The following is a 16876-nucleotide window of genomic DNA, read 5'->3' on the forward strand; positions in this document are numbered from 1 at the left end:
AGGCCACCAATATTCCTAAAGTATAGATAGTCACAACTTTTGTGTCCTTTGATACAGGGTGACTTTGTGTTCACAAATATTATTTAAATTTATCAAGCTTGTAATATACGTGCCCTGCACAGTGCTTGCTGCCATAGATACACTGGTGAACTTGATGAGACATGCCCCTCCTGGATTTTATCGTTTATTAGGAATGGTAAAGTTAAACAACAGTCAGAGGCCCATCGGAGGTCAGTTTTGCCCAAGCAGAATGTTGAATAAATGTTCTAACTGGTTCCTGGCAAAAACCGTATAAACTGTATCTTTTATCATCACCTCAGCCTCTCCCTTCCTTTCCCCATTTCTGCATCATATTGTAACCATAGTATGAGAAAAAAACATACTGAAATTATTTAGTTAGGTAAACTGGATCTCCAGGAGCATATAAGCATGTGGCTGGGAAAAAGGGTTGAGAAATCCTGACTTCTAGGTCAGTATCATTCAAATCTATATTTGCAAGCCAGACCACATTTTTAAGTACAAACCCACTTTTTATTTTTGAGACAGAGTCTTGCTCTGTTGCCCAGGCTGGAGTGCAGTGGCAAGATCTTGGCTCACTGCAGCCTCTGCCTCCTGGGTTCCAGCAATTCTCCTGCCTCAGCCTCCTGGGTAGCTGGGATTACAGGTGCATACCACAAGGCCCGGCTAATTTTTGTATTTTTAATGGAGACAGGGTTTCACCATGTTGGCCAGGGTGGTCTCAAACTCCTGACCTCAGGTGATCTGCCTGCCTCGACCTCCCAGATTGCTGGCATTACAGGCATGAGCCACCATGCCTGGCCACAAACCCATATTTTTTAAAGTTTTAAAAATTTGTTTAATGATATGGAACCCACATTTTAATTACTTTGCTTTTTGTTTATAGGTCCAGGGGCAAGTTCATCCTACTCTCGAGTCTAACGATGATGCTCTTCAGTATGTTGAAGAATTAATTTTGCAATTATTAAATATGCTATGCCAGGCTCAGCCCCGAAGTGCTTCAGATGTAGAGGTATGACAAATGTTGTCTTGTATTTACTTTATATCTAATTTGTGTGTTGGTTGTAATGTCAGTGAACGGGGAGAGAATTTGTTCAATATATATATATATATATATATATGGTATATAAGAAAATGAAGCCTGGATTTAACTCTTTACAGGTTGAGTATCCCTTATCCAGAATGCTTGAGAACAGAAGTGTTTTAGATTTCGAGGGTTTTTTTTTTTTTTTTTTTTTTTGGTTTTGGAATGTTTGCAGTATACTTACTGGTTGAGCATCCCAAATCCAAAAACCCAAACTCTGATGTATTCCAGTGAGCATCATGTCAGCATCTAGAAGTTTTGGATTTTGGCCTGATGTGGTGGCTCAAGCCTATAATCCCAGCACTTTGGGAGGCCAAAGCAGAAGGATCACTTGAGCCCAGGAGTTCGAGACCAGCCTGGGAGACAAAGTGAGACCCCATCTCTAAAAAAAATTTGTTTTTAACTAGCTGGGCATGGTGGCATGCGCCTGTAGTCCCAGCTACTCAGGAGGCTGAGGCATGAGGATCACTTGAGCCCAGGAGATCGAAGCTACAGTGAGCCCTGAATGAAAGAGTGGAACCCTGACTCCAAAAAAAAAAGCTAAAAGTTTCAGATTTTGGATTTTTGGATTAGGGATAATCAACCTGTATTGCATATAAGATAGTTTATGTATATTCTAGCTGTTAAACTATACATTTTTTGTTTGTAAGCTAAAACGAACAATTTCTTGATGATAGAATGATATACCCATACCTTTAGGAGTGGCTTATGTCCAAGCATTTCTTTTATTAAAGCCAGCTAACATTCCAAAAAGATTTCTGTTAATGTTTTGATCTTCAGTTGTTACATGTATTTTAGGTGGTAAGTGAATTATTTCCCACAAATTGAGAGAGAGGGAAACATCTAAACACCTAGGAAGGAGGTTCTGTAATCTCTTAGAAAGATGATATGGCCCTTGTCTTTTTAGGGCTTATGATTTAATGGAGATACAGATAGATATGTAGTCAGTAACATAATGTGATATTCTATGAGTAAAGAGTATATGGGAAACCATGAAAGGGGCAACTGATAGATGCTTTGGGGTTTGGGATAGCTTCCAAGAAAAAGATGTATCTAAACTGAGTTCAGAAGGAGTCGAAAGTTAGAGAGAAGAGTAAGGTTTGAAGTACCAACTGTAGAAAATAGGAGATACAGCTAGAAATAGAAAGAGTTCTCTGGCAATGATGAAGGACCGTTTGACTTTAATGACTTCAAGTGTACAGTAGTTCAAATCTTTGGGTTTCTGTGACTTTGCTTTTCAGCACTCAAGTGTGAGCACAAAAAAAGATAGTTGGACTGAATGGTGTTTCCTCATGGATGTATAGCAGCAGAAGAGTAGGGCAAGGGAATTGTAAAAACTGGTAATAGCAGTGCCTTGCAACCTTTTCAGGACACAACACACATAGAAAGTAATGTTTTTATGGCACACAGTGATTGGGTAGGAAGTAATCTCTAGCAACCTCAGGCCTTGTCCTTCTCTCCTGAAGGCTGAGGGATTGATAGACAGGCATATCCAATGAGAAACTGCTGAGAAGAGCATCACTGAATTGAAATTGGATAAGGAAAAAAGTGAAATGTGATAATAGCTGACAGGTTTTCTATATAGTATTATGCACTAGTTTGAATACTTCCATGCTTTACATTTCATTTAAACTTTGTAATAATCCCATCAAGATGGTATTAGTTTTTTCCCTACTAGAATGTAAGCTCCAGGGATTTTTTTTTTTCTTGTTCACTGTTGAATCATCAGCACCTAGAACAATATCTGGCACAGAGAAGACACTCAGAAAATATAAGTTGAATGAATGAATGTGGAAACTGAAGCACAAAGAGGTTGAATAACCTGCCCAAGTTATTAAGTAGTGAAGCCAATACTTTTAACCAGAAAGTCTAGCTTTTTGAGCATGCATTCTAATACCAGGTAGGGGAGGTCACATATAATGGAAAAACATGGAGAGAACAGGGTACTAGAGTTCTCAGTAAGGTCAGAGAACTCATGATATTAGGACATCTGAAAGAGAGAAATAGAATAGATGGAGATCAGAGAAAGAGTTGTTTGAATGTAAGATTTCATAAGTAACATAGTTACAAAGCAGGATGTGGCTAGACCAGGGGTGAAGGTCCCCAAGATGAGGCGTTTATAGAATTAAGAGGCCAGGGTATTTTGTGTGTCCCTAACGTAAACCATAAAGTTGGACAGAATGGTAGCAGGACTTTCATGAGAATAGAAGAGTGATGTTAACACCTCTTAATACCACCACAGTGGGGTTTAGGTTTCAACATGAATTTGGGAGGGGCACAAACATTTGGACCATAGCAAATGGTGTCTTACATTCTTTTATCAGGAAATAATTTTCCATTTTCCTCATTGACTAGGATTCAGTATTTCTTTAACACACTTACAAAGCTTTCTATTAAAATAATAAGGGCCCTAAATTTAGCAAGCCCTAAGTATGTTTTGGGATGAGTCATAAAATATTTTTCTTAAGTTTTGAGGGTCACATAAGAAAAATGTATATAGAGACTGGGCATAGTAGCCCACACCTGTAATCCCAGCATTTTGGAAGGCTGAAGCAAGCTGATAACCTAAGGTTGGGAGTTTGAGAACAGTCTGGCCAACATGGTGAAACCCCATCTCTACTAAAAAAAAAAAAAAATACAAAAAATTAGCTGGGCATGGTGGCAGGCACCTGTAATCCCAACTCCTCGGGAGCTGAGGCAGGAGAACCGCTTGAACCTGGGAGGCAGAAGTTGCAGTGAGCCAAGATTGCACCACTGTACTCCAGCCTGGGTGACAGAGCAAGACTCCATCTCAAAAAAAAAAATGTATTTTAAAAATAGATCAATCTGAATTAGCAGAATATACATATTTAAAAATCTTTCTGAAGAATATGCTTCATAATGGTTCCCAGAAGCTGTGTTGATTGGAGAGAAAGGGAACTGGGGAAGATTCGTTCAAAGAATATATATTTACAGTTGGGAGGAATAAGTTCAAGAGATCCTATTGTACAGCATGGTGACTATAGTTAATGATGGTATATTGTATTCTTGAAAATGCTAAGAGTGGGTATTGATTGTTCTCACCACAAAAATAACTATGTGAGGTAATGCATTCGTTAATTAGCTAGATTTAACCATTCCACAGTGTATATGTACTTCCAAGCATCATCATGTTGTACATGATATACATGTATAGTTTTATACATCAATTTAAGGAGTAAAATTTGGCCGGTGTGGTGGCTCATGCCTGTAATCTCAGCACTTTGGGAGGCCAACGTGGACAGATTGCCTGAGTCCAAGAGTTCAGGACCAGCCTGGGCAATATAGCAAAACCCTGTCTCTACTAAAAATACAAAAAATTAGCTGGCCATGGGGCTACATGCCTGTAGTCCCAGCCACCTGAGAGGTTGAGGTGGGAGGATCACCTGAGCCCAGGAGATTGAGGCTGCAGTAAGCTGTGATCGCACCACTGCACTCCTGACAGAGTAAGACCCTGTCTCGAAAGGAAGAAAAAAGAATTTCAAAAAAAAAAAAAATGTTTAAAGAATACACTTTGCTTTAAAGTATAAGCATAATTCAAAGTATGGTAGCAATTACTGCTTAATTTGGTAGTTCCTAGGGGATATGTCTAAGAGTGATTTTTAGTTGCCCTATAGTTTTAGGAAAATAGGTGCTTCAAAAGTACTTGAAAACAGATAGATTGCGTACATGTTTTGCTGATGGTAATTAAAAAGTTTTGATAAATTGTACTACAGATTATCACAAATTATAAAGTATCATAGTCCAAATGAATGGAATTTTGTTTTATTGATGTAGCCAATAATCATTAATCGGTACTGCCAATATATTAGTATTTACCGTCAGGCAGTGTTGCAGATGAATAAGGAGGTAGAGTTGTGCCTCAGTTTCCATGGGGGATTGGTTGCAGGCTGCTGCCTGAAGATACCAAAATCCATGGATGCTCAAGTCCCTTATATTAAATGGCATAGTATTTGCATATAACTAATGAACACCCTCCCATATGCTTTAAATCATTTCTAGAATATTTATATTACCTAATAAAAAGTAAATATTGCCAAGTGTAGTGGCTTGTGCCTATACTCTCATCTACTTAGGAGGCTGAGGTGTCACTTGAGCCCAGGAGTTCAAGGCTGCAGGAAGCTATGATCATGCCAGTGCACTTCAGTCTGGGTGACAGAGTGAGACCCTAACCCTTAAAAAAAAAATTGAATTCTATGTAAATAGTTATTACATTGTATTTTAAATTTTGTATTTTTTTATTTTTTTAAAAATATTTTTCATCTGCGGTTGGTTGAATCCACAGATGTAGAACCATGGATATGGAAGGCCGACTGTATTATATATATTTTAATGCGCTGGGAATGCAGAAGAAGGGTATATATTATTTGGCTCAGTTGATTCCAATTAATTCAATTATTAAAAGATAGTATAAAAATTGCTCCAATCTGTTTTTTCCCCTTTTACAATAAGTATAATTTTCTGTATTTAAACTTTGAAAAAATAGAGGCAAAAGCTAATTTTTTTTCCTGTGTTATGACCTTAGTATATTCTTTAATTTCTTAGGTCTTGTCCTTTCATAATTGTACTTGTTCTTCACTTGACTAGACTAATTTCCTTTGTTGTTCCTTCCCTTTCCGGTCTATATTTACCTATATTTAACCAGCTTTGATTTCTTAGGACACTGATTTCTTTTCCTCATTCATCTCAGGCTTTTTTTTTTTTTTTTAACTCCTTTATCTTAGACTTTTTTTTGTCATTAGCCCTTCATCGTAAAATGTAAAACGTCTGCTTTCGTTTTCCATTCATTTTTTTCTTTAGCTTTTTTTCCCTTGGAATCCTAAAGAGTCCTTATAATTTCTTTCTTTCTTTTCTTTTCTTTTTTTTTTTTTCTTCTTTATTTTGAGACAGAGACTCCCTCTGTCACCCAGGCTAGAGTGCAGTGGTGTGATCTCAGCTCACTGCAACTTCCGCCTCCCAGGTTCAAGTGATTCTCGTGCCTCAGCCTCCTGAGTAGCTAGGACTACAAGCGAGCACCACCATGCTTGGCTAATTTTTGTATCTTTAGTAGAGACAGGGTTTCACCATATTGGCCAGGCTGGTCTTGGAACTCCTGACCTCAAGCAGTCCGCCCATCTCAGCCTCCCAGAGTGCTGGGATTACAGGCATGAGCCACCACACCCGGCCAAGTCCCTGTAATTTCTAATAAGCTTTCCATTAACATTTAGATTCCCCAAATAATTTATCCGTATTTTCTACCTTTCTAAACAAAAACAAATTTCTCCCACACATACCAAAGTATGTGGGGATCTGATTTTTTTTTTAACTGAAGTACATATGTAGGAATTTATATGGGACCTAGAATATTTATATTGGAATTGATCAAGATTATCTTTTTAAACCTATTTATTATGTAAAGGAAAAGACAGGGTTCTGCTAATAATAGAGGTGAATCTCAAACTTAGCTCTGTATCTCATTAATGTTTCCCAAAGGTACTATATATTAATCAAGATAGAGTTTCTCATTTAATACAAATAAAATTATTAATCTTGAAATTAGGAGAGTAATAGTATTCTAATTCATGAATCTTTCATTGTTCAGTCCTCCTCGGGCTTCTTTTTAAAAATACATGAAGGCCGAGTGCAGTGGCTCATGTGTGTAATCCCAGCACTTTGGGAGGCCAAGGCAGAAGGATCACTTTGAGCTCAGGAGTTCCAGAGCAGCCTGGGCAACATAGCAGGATCTCATTTCTACTAAAAATAAAAAAATTAGCTGGGCGTGGTGGCACGTACTTATAGTCCCAGCTACTTGGGAGGCGGAGGCAGGGGGATCACTTAAGCCCAGGAGGTTGAGGCTCCAGTGAGCTATGATTGCATCATTGCACTCCAGCTCGGGTGATAGAGCGAGACCTTGTTCCCCCCCAAAATAAATAAAAAGTAAAGAAATATAAAATGTTTGTGAAAGAAATTTTATTTTACCATAAAATTATAAATTTGCCACTACAAGAAATAAAGTAATTCCTTCAGTTTGGCCTCTCCACATTCGAAACACCTTTTTTTTTTTTTTTTTAACCCTACGAATCTTTCTGCATGCATTTTGACCCTTGACATTGTCTCCTAAGTATGTATTTGGTAATTTGATTTCATTAATACCCTTGTAAGTAAGTTTAAAAATGTGCTATGCTTCAGTATTACCACTTTGCCTTTTTAAAAATCATTCGAGATTTTCTTTCCTCTTCTTTCCTTCCTCGAAACAATAAACCTGGAATGAGGTAGACATAATTGATATGGACCGGGGTTGCAGTTCTGTTTTCTTTTTCTTCTACCTCAACCCCTGCCTACAGTTAGTCTCTGTAATTCCACTGCTGGTGATTTTTTTTTTTTTTTTCAAAGACATGTAACTCTATTTAGAATTAATTGTTAGGTTGAGTTCAACTTCTGTCCTTTTCTACTGCTTTTATTTTTTTATTTTTACTTTTTTCTACTGCTTTTATATCTACACTGTGCACCAGTATTTTTAGACTCCAGGTCATGGCCGTTAGTAAGTCATAAAATTACTTTAGTGCATTGCCCATTTAAAAAAATAAAACAGGCCGGGCACAGTGGCTCACACCTGTAATCCCAGCACTTTGGGAGGCTGAGGTGGGCAGATCATCTGAGGTCAGGAGTTCAAGACCAGCCTGGCCAACATGGGGAAACCCATCTCTACTAAAAACATAAAAATTAGCCGGGCATGGTAGCACACACCTGTAATCCCAGCTACTTGGGAGGCTGAGGTGGGAGAATCACTTGAACCTGGGAGTGGTGGTTGCAGTGAACTGAGATTGCACCACTGCACTCCAGCCTGCGCAACAGAGCACAAGACTCTGTCTCAGAATAAATAAATATATAAATAAAAAACAGAATAGAAAATGCTAGTGTGCTACATATAATAAGGACAGGTTTGTTTTAGGAAACTGTTTCATTTGAGTATGTGTGCAGTATGGAAGGGTACAATGTAAAAATGTGTTGAAAATTTATTCTTACTATGAGTTGAGGTTTTAAAAAATGTTGGAAAGCCACAGGGTCATAGCATTATTAGGTTTGTACGTACCATGGTTACACTTAGTTAATCATGGGTTAAACCCATCACTATAAACATTTTAATTGAAAACCATGTAAGTTAGTCCTAAATATGTTGTCATTTTTGGATTAGCAAGTCTGTAAAATAAACTTGGAAAAAAGAAAAGAATTCTTGTTTTGGATGTTCCCTTCTCTCCCTTTACCCCTTCCGTTTTCTCCCTTTTCACCTGCGATGCCTCCTCAATATTTTGGGCCTTTGTATTGCCTTTTACTGCGTGAGGCTGGTGTCCTGGCAAACAGCTTTTCAACTAGACAATTGAAAAGGTTTGTAAACCCCATTTTTAACTGCTATAATTTCTTTCAACATGCTTCTAATTCCATTAATTAGAATTAAAATAACTTTATTTGGAAGCTGATTTAGCCTTGGACATAGATGAAAATTTATTAAAATTGAATGGATTACACTCCTCAATTTATAGATTTGCTCTTAAGATTTCCAAGAATCATTGTGTTCTCCACCCCTCCCTCACCACCAAGGGCATCACATGGCGTCACACTTTTTTATTTTCCATTTTACTAGCAAATAATAAGACTTTTTATTCAGATTTATAATTAGGATGATGTTTAATTTTATCTAGTAGTTTTTACATACTAGTTGAATACTCATTTATTCAAAACACATGTGTAAAAGTTATGTAATAGCGACCTCTACTGGCTTTAGTCATGGTATCCTGCAAGTGGATTTTTTAAAGTTTTGGGAGGATGAAAGCCCCTTTTTGAAGTGAATTACATTAGTTTAATAAGGAAAGAAATTCAGCTGTGATAGTAACCTGAGTTCTTTTACTCTCAGTGGAAATTTTAACTAAAGAATTTCTGGAAATTAAATTGAAGTATTTTGTTAAAAACGAATGACTATGACAGGACTTTAAAGAAACTACAATGTATTAAAATTGCTGTCACCAATGCAAACCATTTCTTTCCATGATTTGTAAATAGTTTTGGAGTGCCTTTGCATGGTGGATAAAGAATATTCATAGAAGTTTCAATTGAAAAATGCTGCATGTAATTAGTACTGAAAGTAAGGACAAGTGAGTGAGAACTGGATTTAGATATTTACTTCTTGATCTTGGGTGTTGTTCCTTGAAGTTTTATACAAGTACTATTTAAAGTAGCTTCTACTCATTCTTGTAATTAGCTTTATCACAGTGAAGTTGAAATTCAGGGTGTGATATTCCCCCTAGATAATAGAAAGAATGTTTAGTCTCTTATTGTCTAATTAAGGAACTAATACATTGACAATTACTGTTTTCTCTTAGCTTCATATGTTTGTAATGTAAATTATACCACATGTGAAAAGCTCTACTTTTGGTATTCTTTGATTTTAAAAGTAAATTTTAAGTGAAGAGCACTATTTGATATATTTTTTGCTTAGTTGTGATTTTCCTGTTTTCCAAGGAACGTGTTCAAAAAAGTTTCCCTCATCCTATTGATAAGTGGGCAATAGCTGATGCCCAATCAGCTATTGAAAAGAGGAAGCGAAGAAACCCTTTATCTCTCCCAGTAGAAAAAATTCATCCTTTGTTAAAGGTAATGCTGAAATACTGCCTTCTTGCCTTTTAAGGGAAAAATAAAACCCACCATTTTTATACAATAAGAATATATTTTATGGATAATTGAGTCAACTTAAGAGTAAAATTCTCTCATTCTGAGTTTTCCAGAGATTTATGTGGTGGGAAGGGATGCGATGATAATAAGAAAATATAAACCGGGCAACATGATTTAAAGTAATTTCATATCAATAGTAATAAGCAAGTTGAGAGGACTAAGAAAGTTATTGTGGATTTTGTTTATCTCAGATGTAATTAGGACCACAAAGAGAATTTATAAAACTCCTCCTTTCTTGTTGGTTAGACCTAAGTGTTCTATAAATCCTTTTGATGTTAATACTTTGTGTGGAGACCTCTGTGAAAAGGCTACAAGGCTATGTGTAATCTTGGAACAAAAAGATCACCTAAACTCTCCAGTCCTACTTATGTAAATAAGTCAGTCAGTCAGTTGAATCTCTATAGAACTAATGGAATAACTGCTGGAAGCTCGAATAATGCTATTTCTATTTTAGTTAATGTGATGAACTACTATTATCTTTCACAGCAAAAATATAGGTATTATAAGAATCAAAAACTTAGATGCCAGTAATTTTGTATATACTATAATACAGACAAAATACTAATACTTGTATACATTGTCTGAGTTTTATTATTCAACAAAGTTATTATTATCCACAGTTTGTAAATGAGGTGACAGAGGCAGAAAGTGATTAAGTAACTTCTAGGCCAAGTTCACAAGACTCTAAGTGATAGTGTTAGAAAGTTCAGGTTTGCTTGATGTTGTCCAAAATTTAAAGTTAAACACTTGAATGAGTTTAAGGTTGTATTTTGCATTCAGTTCTTTGAATAGAAATACCTGCCTTATGGAAAAGGCATTCACCATTCTGTTCATGATTTTCATTGGCCATATGTTGAATTGTATTCTAAGAGAATTAACAAATTGAGGTATATAAATATTATGTTAATAATCCTAAATTTTGAGTTTTATGTGCTAATCGTGAATATAATTTCAATTTATTTTAATACACCTTTATCATGATACACTTACTAGTTTTTATATACCCTAAAAGGTAAATGCAGCCTGTCTCCAATTTGTAACAAACTTCTTTTTTGAAAGTTGTTTTTTTCCCTTAAATGGGTTGTTTGGAAAATAGAATTTGTATGAACAGACCAGTCCCACAAAAGCCCATATTCTCTTCGAAGTCTAATATTAGGGCTATTTAACAATTTCTTAACAGCAACCATTATTCAGTAGGACATAACATGAATTTTATTTTCGTAGAAATTGCCAGGAATACCAAGAATATGCCCACTATGGTTTTGGGGAGCTCATCTTCCCTTGGAAAAGATAAAAGTTTAAGCCTGGTAGAGATTCCTAGATACCAGTAATACATTAACTTGTTTTTTGTAAAAGAAAAAACTTGTTTGTTATAGTTACTTCCAGGTATTCTGAATTAGATAACAAAGAGCATTTGCTGCCTTCCCCAAACTTGGGCCTTCCTTTGTAGGTTAGGGATTATCTATTTGTAATCTCCGCTTCTTAAGTATTTTACATCATTAGAGGTAATTTTGCCTTGCCTTTTCTTAGCTTACATTTTCAGTAGTAATACATATATTATTCATTGTTGAACCATTTAAAATTAAATGTTGTTGGTAAGCACAGGCCTCAGGAAAAAAGTGTAAGCTAAGTTGCAAATATGTTTTTTATTTTTAATCAGTGTGTTAAATGTATAGTATATGATGTTTAAACATGCTTTTCTTTTAATTTTGCAGGAGGTCCTAGGTTATAAAATTGACCACCAGGTTTCTGTTTACATAGTAGCAGTCTTAGAATACATTTCTGCAGACATTTTAAAGCTGGTTGGGAATTATGTAAGAAATATACGGCATTATGAAATTACAAAACAAGATATTAAAGTGGCAATGTGTGCTGACAAGGTAGGAAACTGAGCTTTTATATTTTTTTCTTAAGTTTCTTTTTATGACTTATTAGATGCTAACATACTATTCATATAGAATAAAATTGTATTATGTGTTGGGGAGTATCTCCAGTAACCTAATAGGGATTCAAGATACCACTTTATAGAAATAAGATATTAGATATCTAATATTAAAATGTGTTTAAATATGTCATGCAGTTTTTTTCTTCTGTGCTGTTGCAAATAGGGTTAATTAATCTCTTAATAGTTAATTTCTTTTCTTCTTCTTTTTTTTTTTTTTTGAGACAGAATCTCGCTCTGTCGCCCAGGCTGGAGTGCAGTGGCACAGTCTTGGCTCACTGCAACCTCCACCTCCTGGATTCAAGTGACTGTCCTGCCTCAGCCTCCTGAGTAGCTGGAATTACAGGCACACACCACCATGCCCGGCTAATTTTTTTGTATTTTTAGTAGCGACAGGGTTTCACCATGTTGGTCAGGCTGGTCTCAAACTCCTGACCGCCTTGGCCTCCCAAAGTGCTGGAATTACAGGCATGAGCCACCGCACCTGGCTAATAGTTAATTTCTTAAAATTTATTTGGATTGAAAGATTTATAAGGTTATGGATTTACTTAAAAACAATTTTTCAAAATGTAAAACCACAAAACGATAGTTTTACTTTAGCACCTGGCTTTCTTCAGATACTACTTTGTGGTTTTACAATAATACTAATAAGAGCACTTATTGAAGGTTAAGCATATATGTGGCTTATCTCCGTTGGTCCTTATGATAGTCCTCTAAGGTAAGTGATCTTATCTACATTTTATAAAAGAGAGACTGAAATTCACAGGGATAAAGAAATTGGTCCAGAATTTTCTGAGAAGTGTCAAAGCCTAGGCTTGAACTCCAGGTCTCTCTGAGTCTAAAGCTTTTAGTCATTACCTAAGGATGTTCATTTTATGAAAACAACTGCAGAAAGGAAAATGTTTTCTGATGAAGCATTTCATTCCATTTTCCTCATTATACTCTTACTGATTTGGAATATTATTTCTGATTACTGATTCCACTAAATTATGTTTTAGTATTTATTTGTTCTTTGAGAATGTGGCCATATAGAGTGAAAAAACCCACCTGATTTTAAGAAGAATTTGAAATGTTTGGGTATTTTTAAATGAAGACACGAATGTGAAATACTTGATTCTTTTTAATGAATCAGATAAAATATTTTTGAGTACCTACTACATGTTTACACAGGGAGGAGATGCAAGATAAGTATATATAAAACAAGGCTCCAGAGTTGATGAAGGTATACTTATATTCATGAAACAATCAGAAAGCATACAAGATAAAATATTTTATTGTGTTATAGAGGTATGATGCTGTAGAAGTTCTCAAGAAGGGGAAAGATGTGTTCTAGCAAGAGTAGTAACAGTAGACTTCTTGCAGAAAATAAAAGCTTATTTTGACCTATTCCCAACAAATGTAGGAAAATAGGCCAAATAGAAGGCTATAAACATTTAAATATGAGATACTGAGGCCATGGAATAAAGTGATGATGGCAGGGTATAAAACAGAGAAAACCAACTCAGAGAAATTAAAGACAGGATCTGGAAACAAATTGGAAGTAATGGGTTAACGAGAGACAGACAGATAAATACTAGTAGTGATAGAGAACTTTGGAGGAGTGTAGTAAGTGGTATCAGATGTCGAATTCTGTTTTAGAGAAGCTGTGGAAGGATGCTGGCAATATATCCAAGAAGAGAAATGTGCTTGTCTGCTTTTTCTATCATTTAAGAACTTTATTCAGAGAACTTAGAGCATTTCACATCAAATTTGATGAAAGCTTCATATTTTATTATACTTTTTTATATCTCTGACTGTATAGGTATTGATGGATATGTTTCATCAAGATGTAGAAGATATTAATATATTATCTTTAACTGATGAAGAGCCTTCCACCTCAGGAGAACAAACTTACTATGATTTGGTAAAAGCATTTATGGCAGAAATTCGACAATATATAAGGGAACTAAATCTAATTATAAAAGTTTTTAGAGAGCCCTTTGTCTCCAATTCAAAACTGTTTTCAGCTAATGTAAGTATCATTGTATATATGCCTATCATTGCATGTGTTGTGAAATTTGCATGACCACTTCAAATTTGAAGTTGTGTAGTTCATGATTACTAATTTGTTAATTTTTTTAAGTTATGGGACTTAATTCATGATCACAAAGTGCTATGACAGTTTCAAGAGATTTAACATCAGAAATTAAGAGACAAAATACAAAGTAGACTGATTATGTAAGTGAAAATGAATTCACAGAATTGTCTATGTACTCCTAAGGATAAAGCTTCTTGTTTAGGTGGAAGATATTCTTGTTTGAGTCATTTGAATCATTTAACCTACACTTCATCAATGCCAACTGTATTGTCAGGTACCATGCTTGGCAGCAGGGATTCAAAGATGAATAAGAAACAGTTCCGCTGGGCGCGGTGGCTCACACCTGTAATCCCAGCACTTTGGGAGGCCGAGGCGGGCAGATCACGAGATCAGGAGATGGAGACCATCCTGGCTAACACGGTGAAATCCTGTCTCTACTAAAAATACAAAAAATTAGCCAGGCGTGGTGGCAGGCACCTGTAATCCCAGCTACTCAGGAGGCTGAGGCAGGAGAATGGCATGAACTTAGGAGACGGAGCTTGCAGTGAGCCAAGATCGCGCCACTGCACTCCAGCCTGGGCGACAGAGTGAGACTCCGTCTCAGAAAAAAAAAAAAAAAAAAAAAAAAATTCCTTTCCTTAAGTTTAGTCTAGTCAAGACAGAGATATAAACTATAAATTGAAATAAAATATGGTAATTACCATATTAGAAGTATGACAGTAGTAGTATTGGGAGCACAAAGGAAGGGGCCAGTAACATTGAAACTTAGACAAAGGATTACTGATCTTACAGTAGTAGTCAAGCTAACCTAATTGGGTCCTGAAGAAATGCTGAATGAGAACAGGTGAGACTGTCATAGGAGTTACACACTGGTAATTCCTGGAACTGTAGCCACACAGCCATAAATGACTGATAGAGAAACAGTGCTCACTACAGAGGCTGGGATTGGGCTCAAGCTATGGCAATGTGTGAACATTAAAAAATAAAGGAGTAGATTATGGTGATGGTTGTACAAATCTATAAATATATTAAAGACCATTAAATTACTTTAAATGGATACACTGCATGATTTCTAAATAATGTTTCAATAAAGTTGCTTTAAAAAAAGAGTAAAGAAGAGGCAAAGGTTTCTGAGGACACAAAAATCAAGAACCAAAATGGCCAAAAAGCACATCAAAAGGTGTTCAGCATCACTAATCATTAGAGAAATGCAAATTAAAACCATGACATACTACTACATACTCATTTGAAAGACTAAAATGTAAATGACTTATAATACCAAAAGTTGAAATGTGTATGGAACAACTGCTTGTGGGAATATAAAATTCCCACATTACTTGAGGAAGTAAACTAGTATATTTTGGAAAACAGTTCGGTAGTTCTGTCTCTTTTTTTTTCTTGGGACGTAGTCTCACTCTGTTGCCCAGGCTGGAGTGCAGGGCCGTGATCTTGGCTCACTGTAACCTCTGCCTCCCAGGTTCAAGCGATTCTCCTGCCTCAGCCTCCCATGTAGCTGGGATTACAGGTGTGTGCCACCAAGCCTGGCTAATTTTTGTATTTTTACTAGAGGCGGGGTTTCACCATGTTGACCAGGCTGGTCCCGAACTCCTGACCTTAAGTGATCCGCCAGCCTCGGCCTCCCAAAATGCTGGGATTACAGGTGTAAGCCACCATGTCTGGCCAGTTTGGCAGTTCTTTATAACAATAAACATAAACTAACCATATTGCCCAGCAATTCTACTCCTAGGTTTTTACCCAGAAGAAATGAAAACATGTCCATGCAAAAAACTGGTTCATGAATGTTCATAGCAGCTTTATTTGTAATAGCCCCAAACTGGAAACAACCCAAATGTCCATCAGCAGGTGAATGTATAAACAAACTGTGGTATGACCATACAGTGGAATGCTACTCAGGAATAAAAAGAAATGAAATAGTTATGCGTGCAACAGCATGGGTGCATCTCAGAAATATAAGCAAAAAACTAGGCACAAAAGACAATATATGATTCCATTTATTTAATATTCTAGAAAAGACATGTCTATAGAGACAAAAAGGAGATCACAGGTTTCCTGGGAGTGAGGCATAGTAAGGGTTGATGGAAATGGGGACAAGAAAACTTCTTAAGATGATGAAAAGGTTCTGTATCTTGATTGTGTTGATGGTTAGAAGGGTGAATAACTACACAAAATCTCACCAAAAGAACATTTAAAATAGGAGTTTCTTATATAAACTATGCCTCAAAGTTGACTTGATAAATATAGTCACTGATAAAAAAAAGAAATCAAATAATAGTAACCAATTTTAATTTAAATACAAAATGGATATGGTTGCAGATTCTACATTGCAACTAACCCTTAAGAAACTACCATTTGTTGAATTTTAGTATAGTACCATAAAAGGATAGTCACTCTATTTATATGGAAAGTCTAGAATAGGCAAATCCATAGAGACAAAGTAGATTAGTGGTTGCCAGGCACTGGGGAGAGGAAAGGAATGGAGAGTGACTGTACTGGGTATTTAGATAGCCACCTTCCAGAAAAATCATAGGGTTTCTTCTTGTGGTAATGAAATGTTCTAGAATTTGATACTGGTGATGACTGCACAACCAATATTGAAAACCATTGATTAGTAACTACGCTTTTAACAAGTGAATTTTATGGTATGTGAGTTTTATCTCAATAAAATTTACACAGAGAAGCTAGATTTTTCGTATACTTCGAAATAATGTAGCACAACAGATTGTATGCAGGAATAGATATGAAAATCCTGCTGTCTTCTAGTACGTTATGTTAGAGATTTGCAAATGTAAAACATTGCCATTCTTCTACTAAATGTTTTTTGTTATGGCTTAAAAAAAATTTGGTTACTTTTTATAAAAGTGCTATTTATGTTAACACATAATGGGTTTATTATTTTTAATGAATTTTTTTTTGAAATTTTTGGTTTTAACTTCTAATATGGTAAACATTGAAATACATAGTTATAAACGAAAGGTTTTTAGAATCTTCAATAATTTTTAAGAGTGTGAAG

General features: G+C 35.9%; 1 protein-coding gene across 3 annotated transcripts in view; it reads left to right on the top strand.

Moving 5' to 3' along the window:
• Positions 1-16876, top strand: part of SOS1 (SOS Ras/Rac guanine nucleotide exchange factor 1) — a 152069-nt gene that overhangs the window by 57604 nt on the left and 77589 nt on the right. For all 3 annotated transcript variants that reach the window (XM_055243698.2, XM_055243697.2, XM_055243699.2), the window contains exons 2-5: positions 905-1030; positions 9617-9748; positions 11542-11706; positions 13570-13779. In XM_055243698.2, coding sequence (XP_055099673.1) covers positions 905-1030; positions 9617-9748; positions 11542-11706; positions 13570-13779 — 633 coding nt within the window. The remainder of the gene's footprint in view (positions 1-904; positions 1031-9616; positions 9749-11541; positions 11707-13569; positions 13780-16876) is intronic.

Source organism: Symphalangus syndactylus, chromosome 14 (genome assembly GCF_028878055.3).
Source record: "Symphalangus syndactylus isolate Jambi chromosome 14, NHGRI_mSymSyn1-v2.1_pri, whole genome shotgun sequence".
Lineage (NCBI taxonomy): Eukaryota > Metazoa > Chordata > Mammalia > Primates > Hylobatidae > Symphalangus > Symphalangus syndactylus.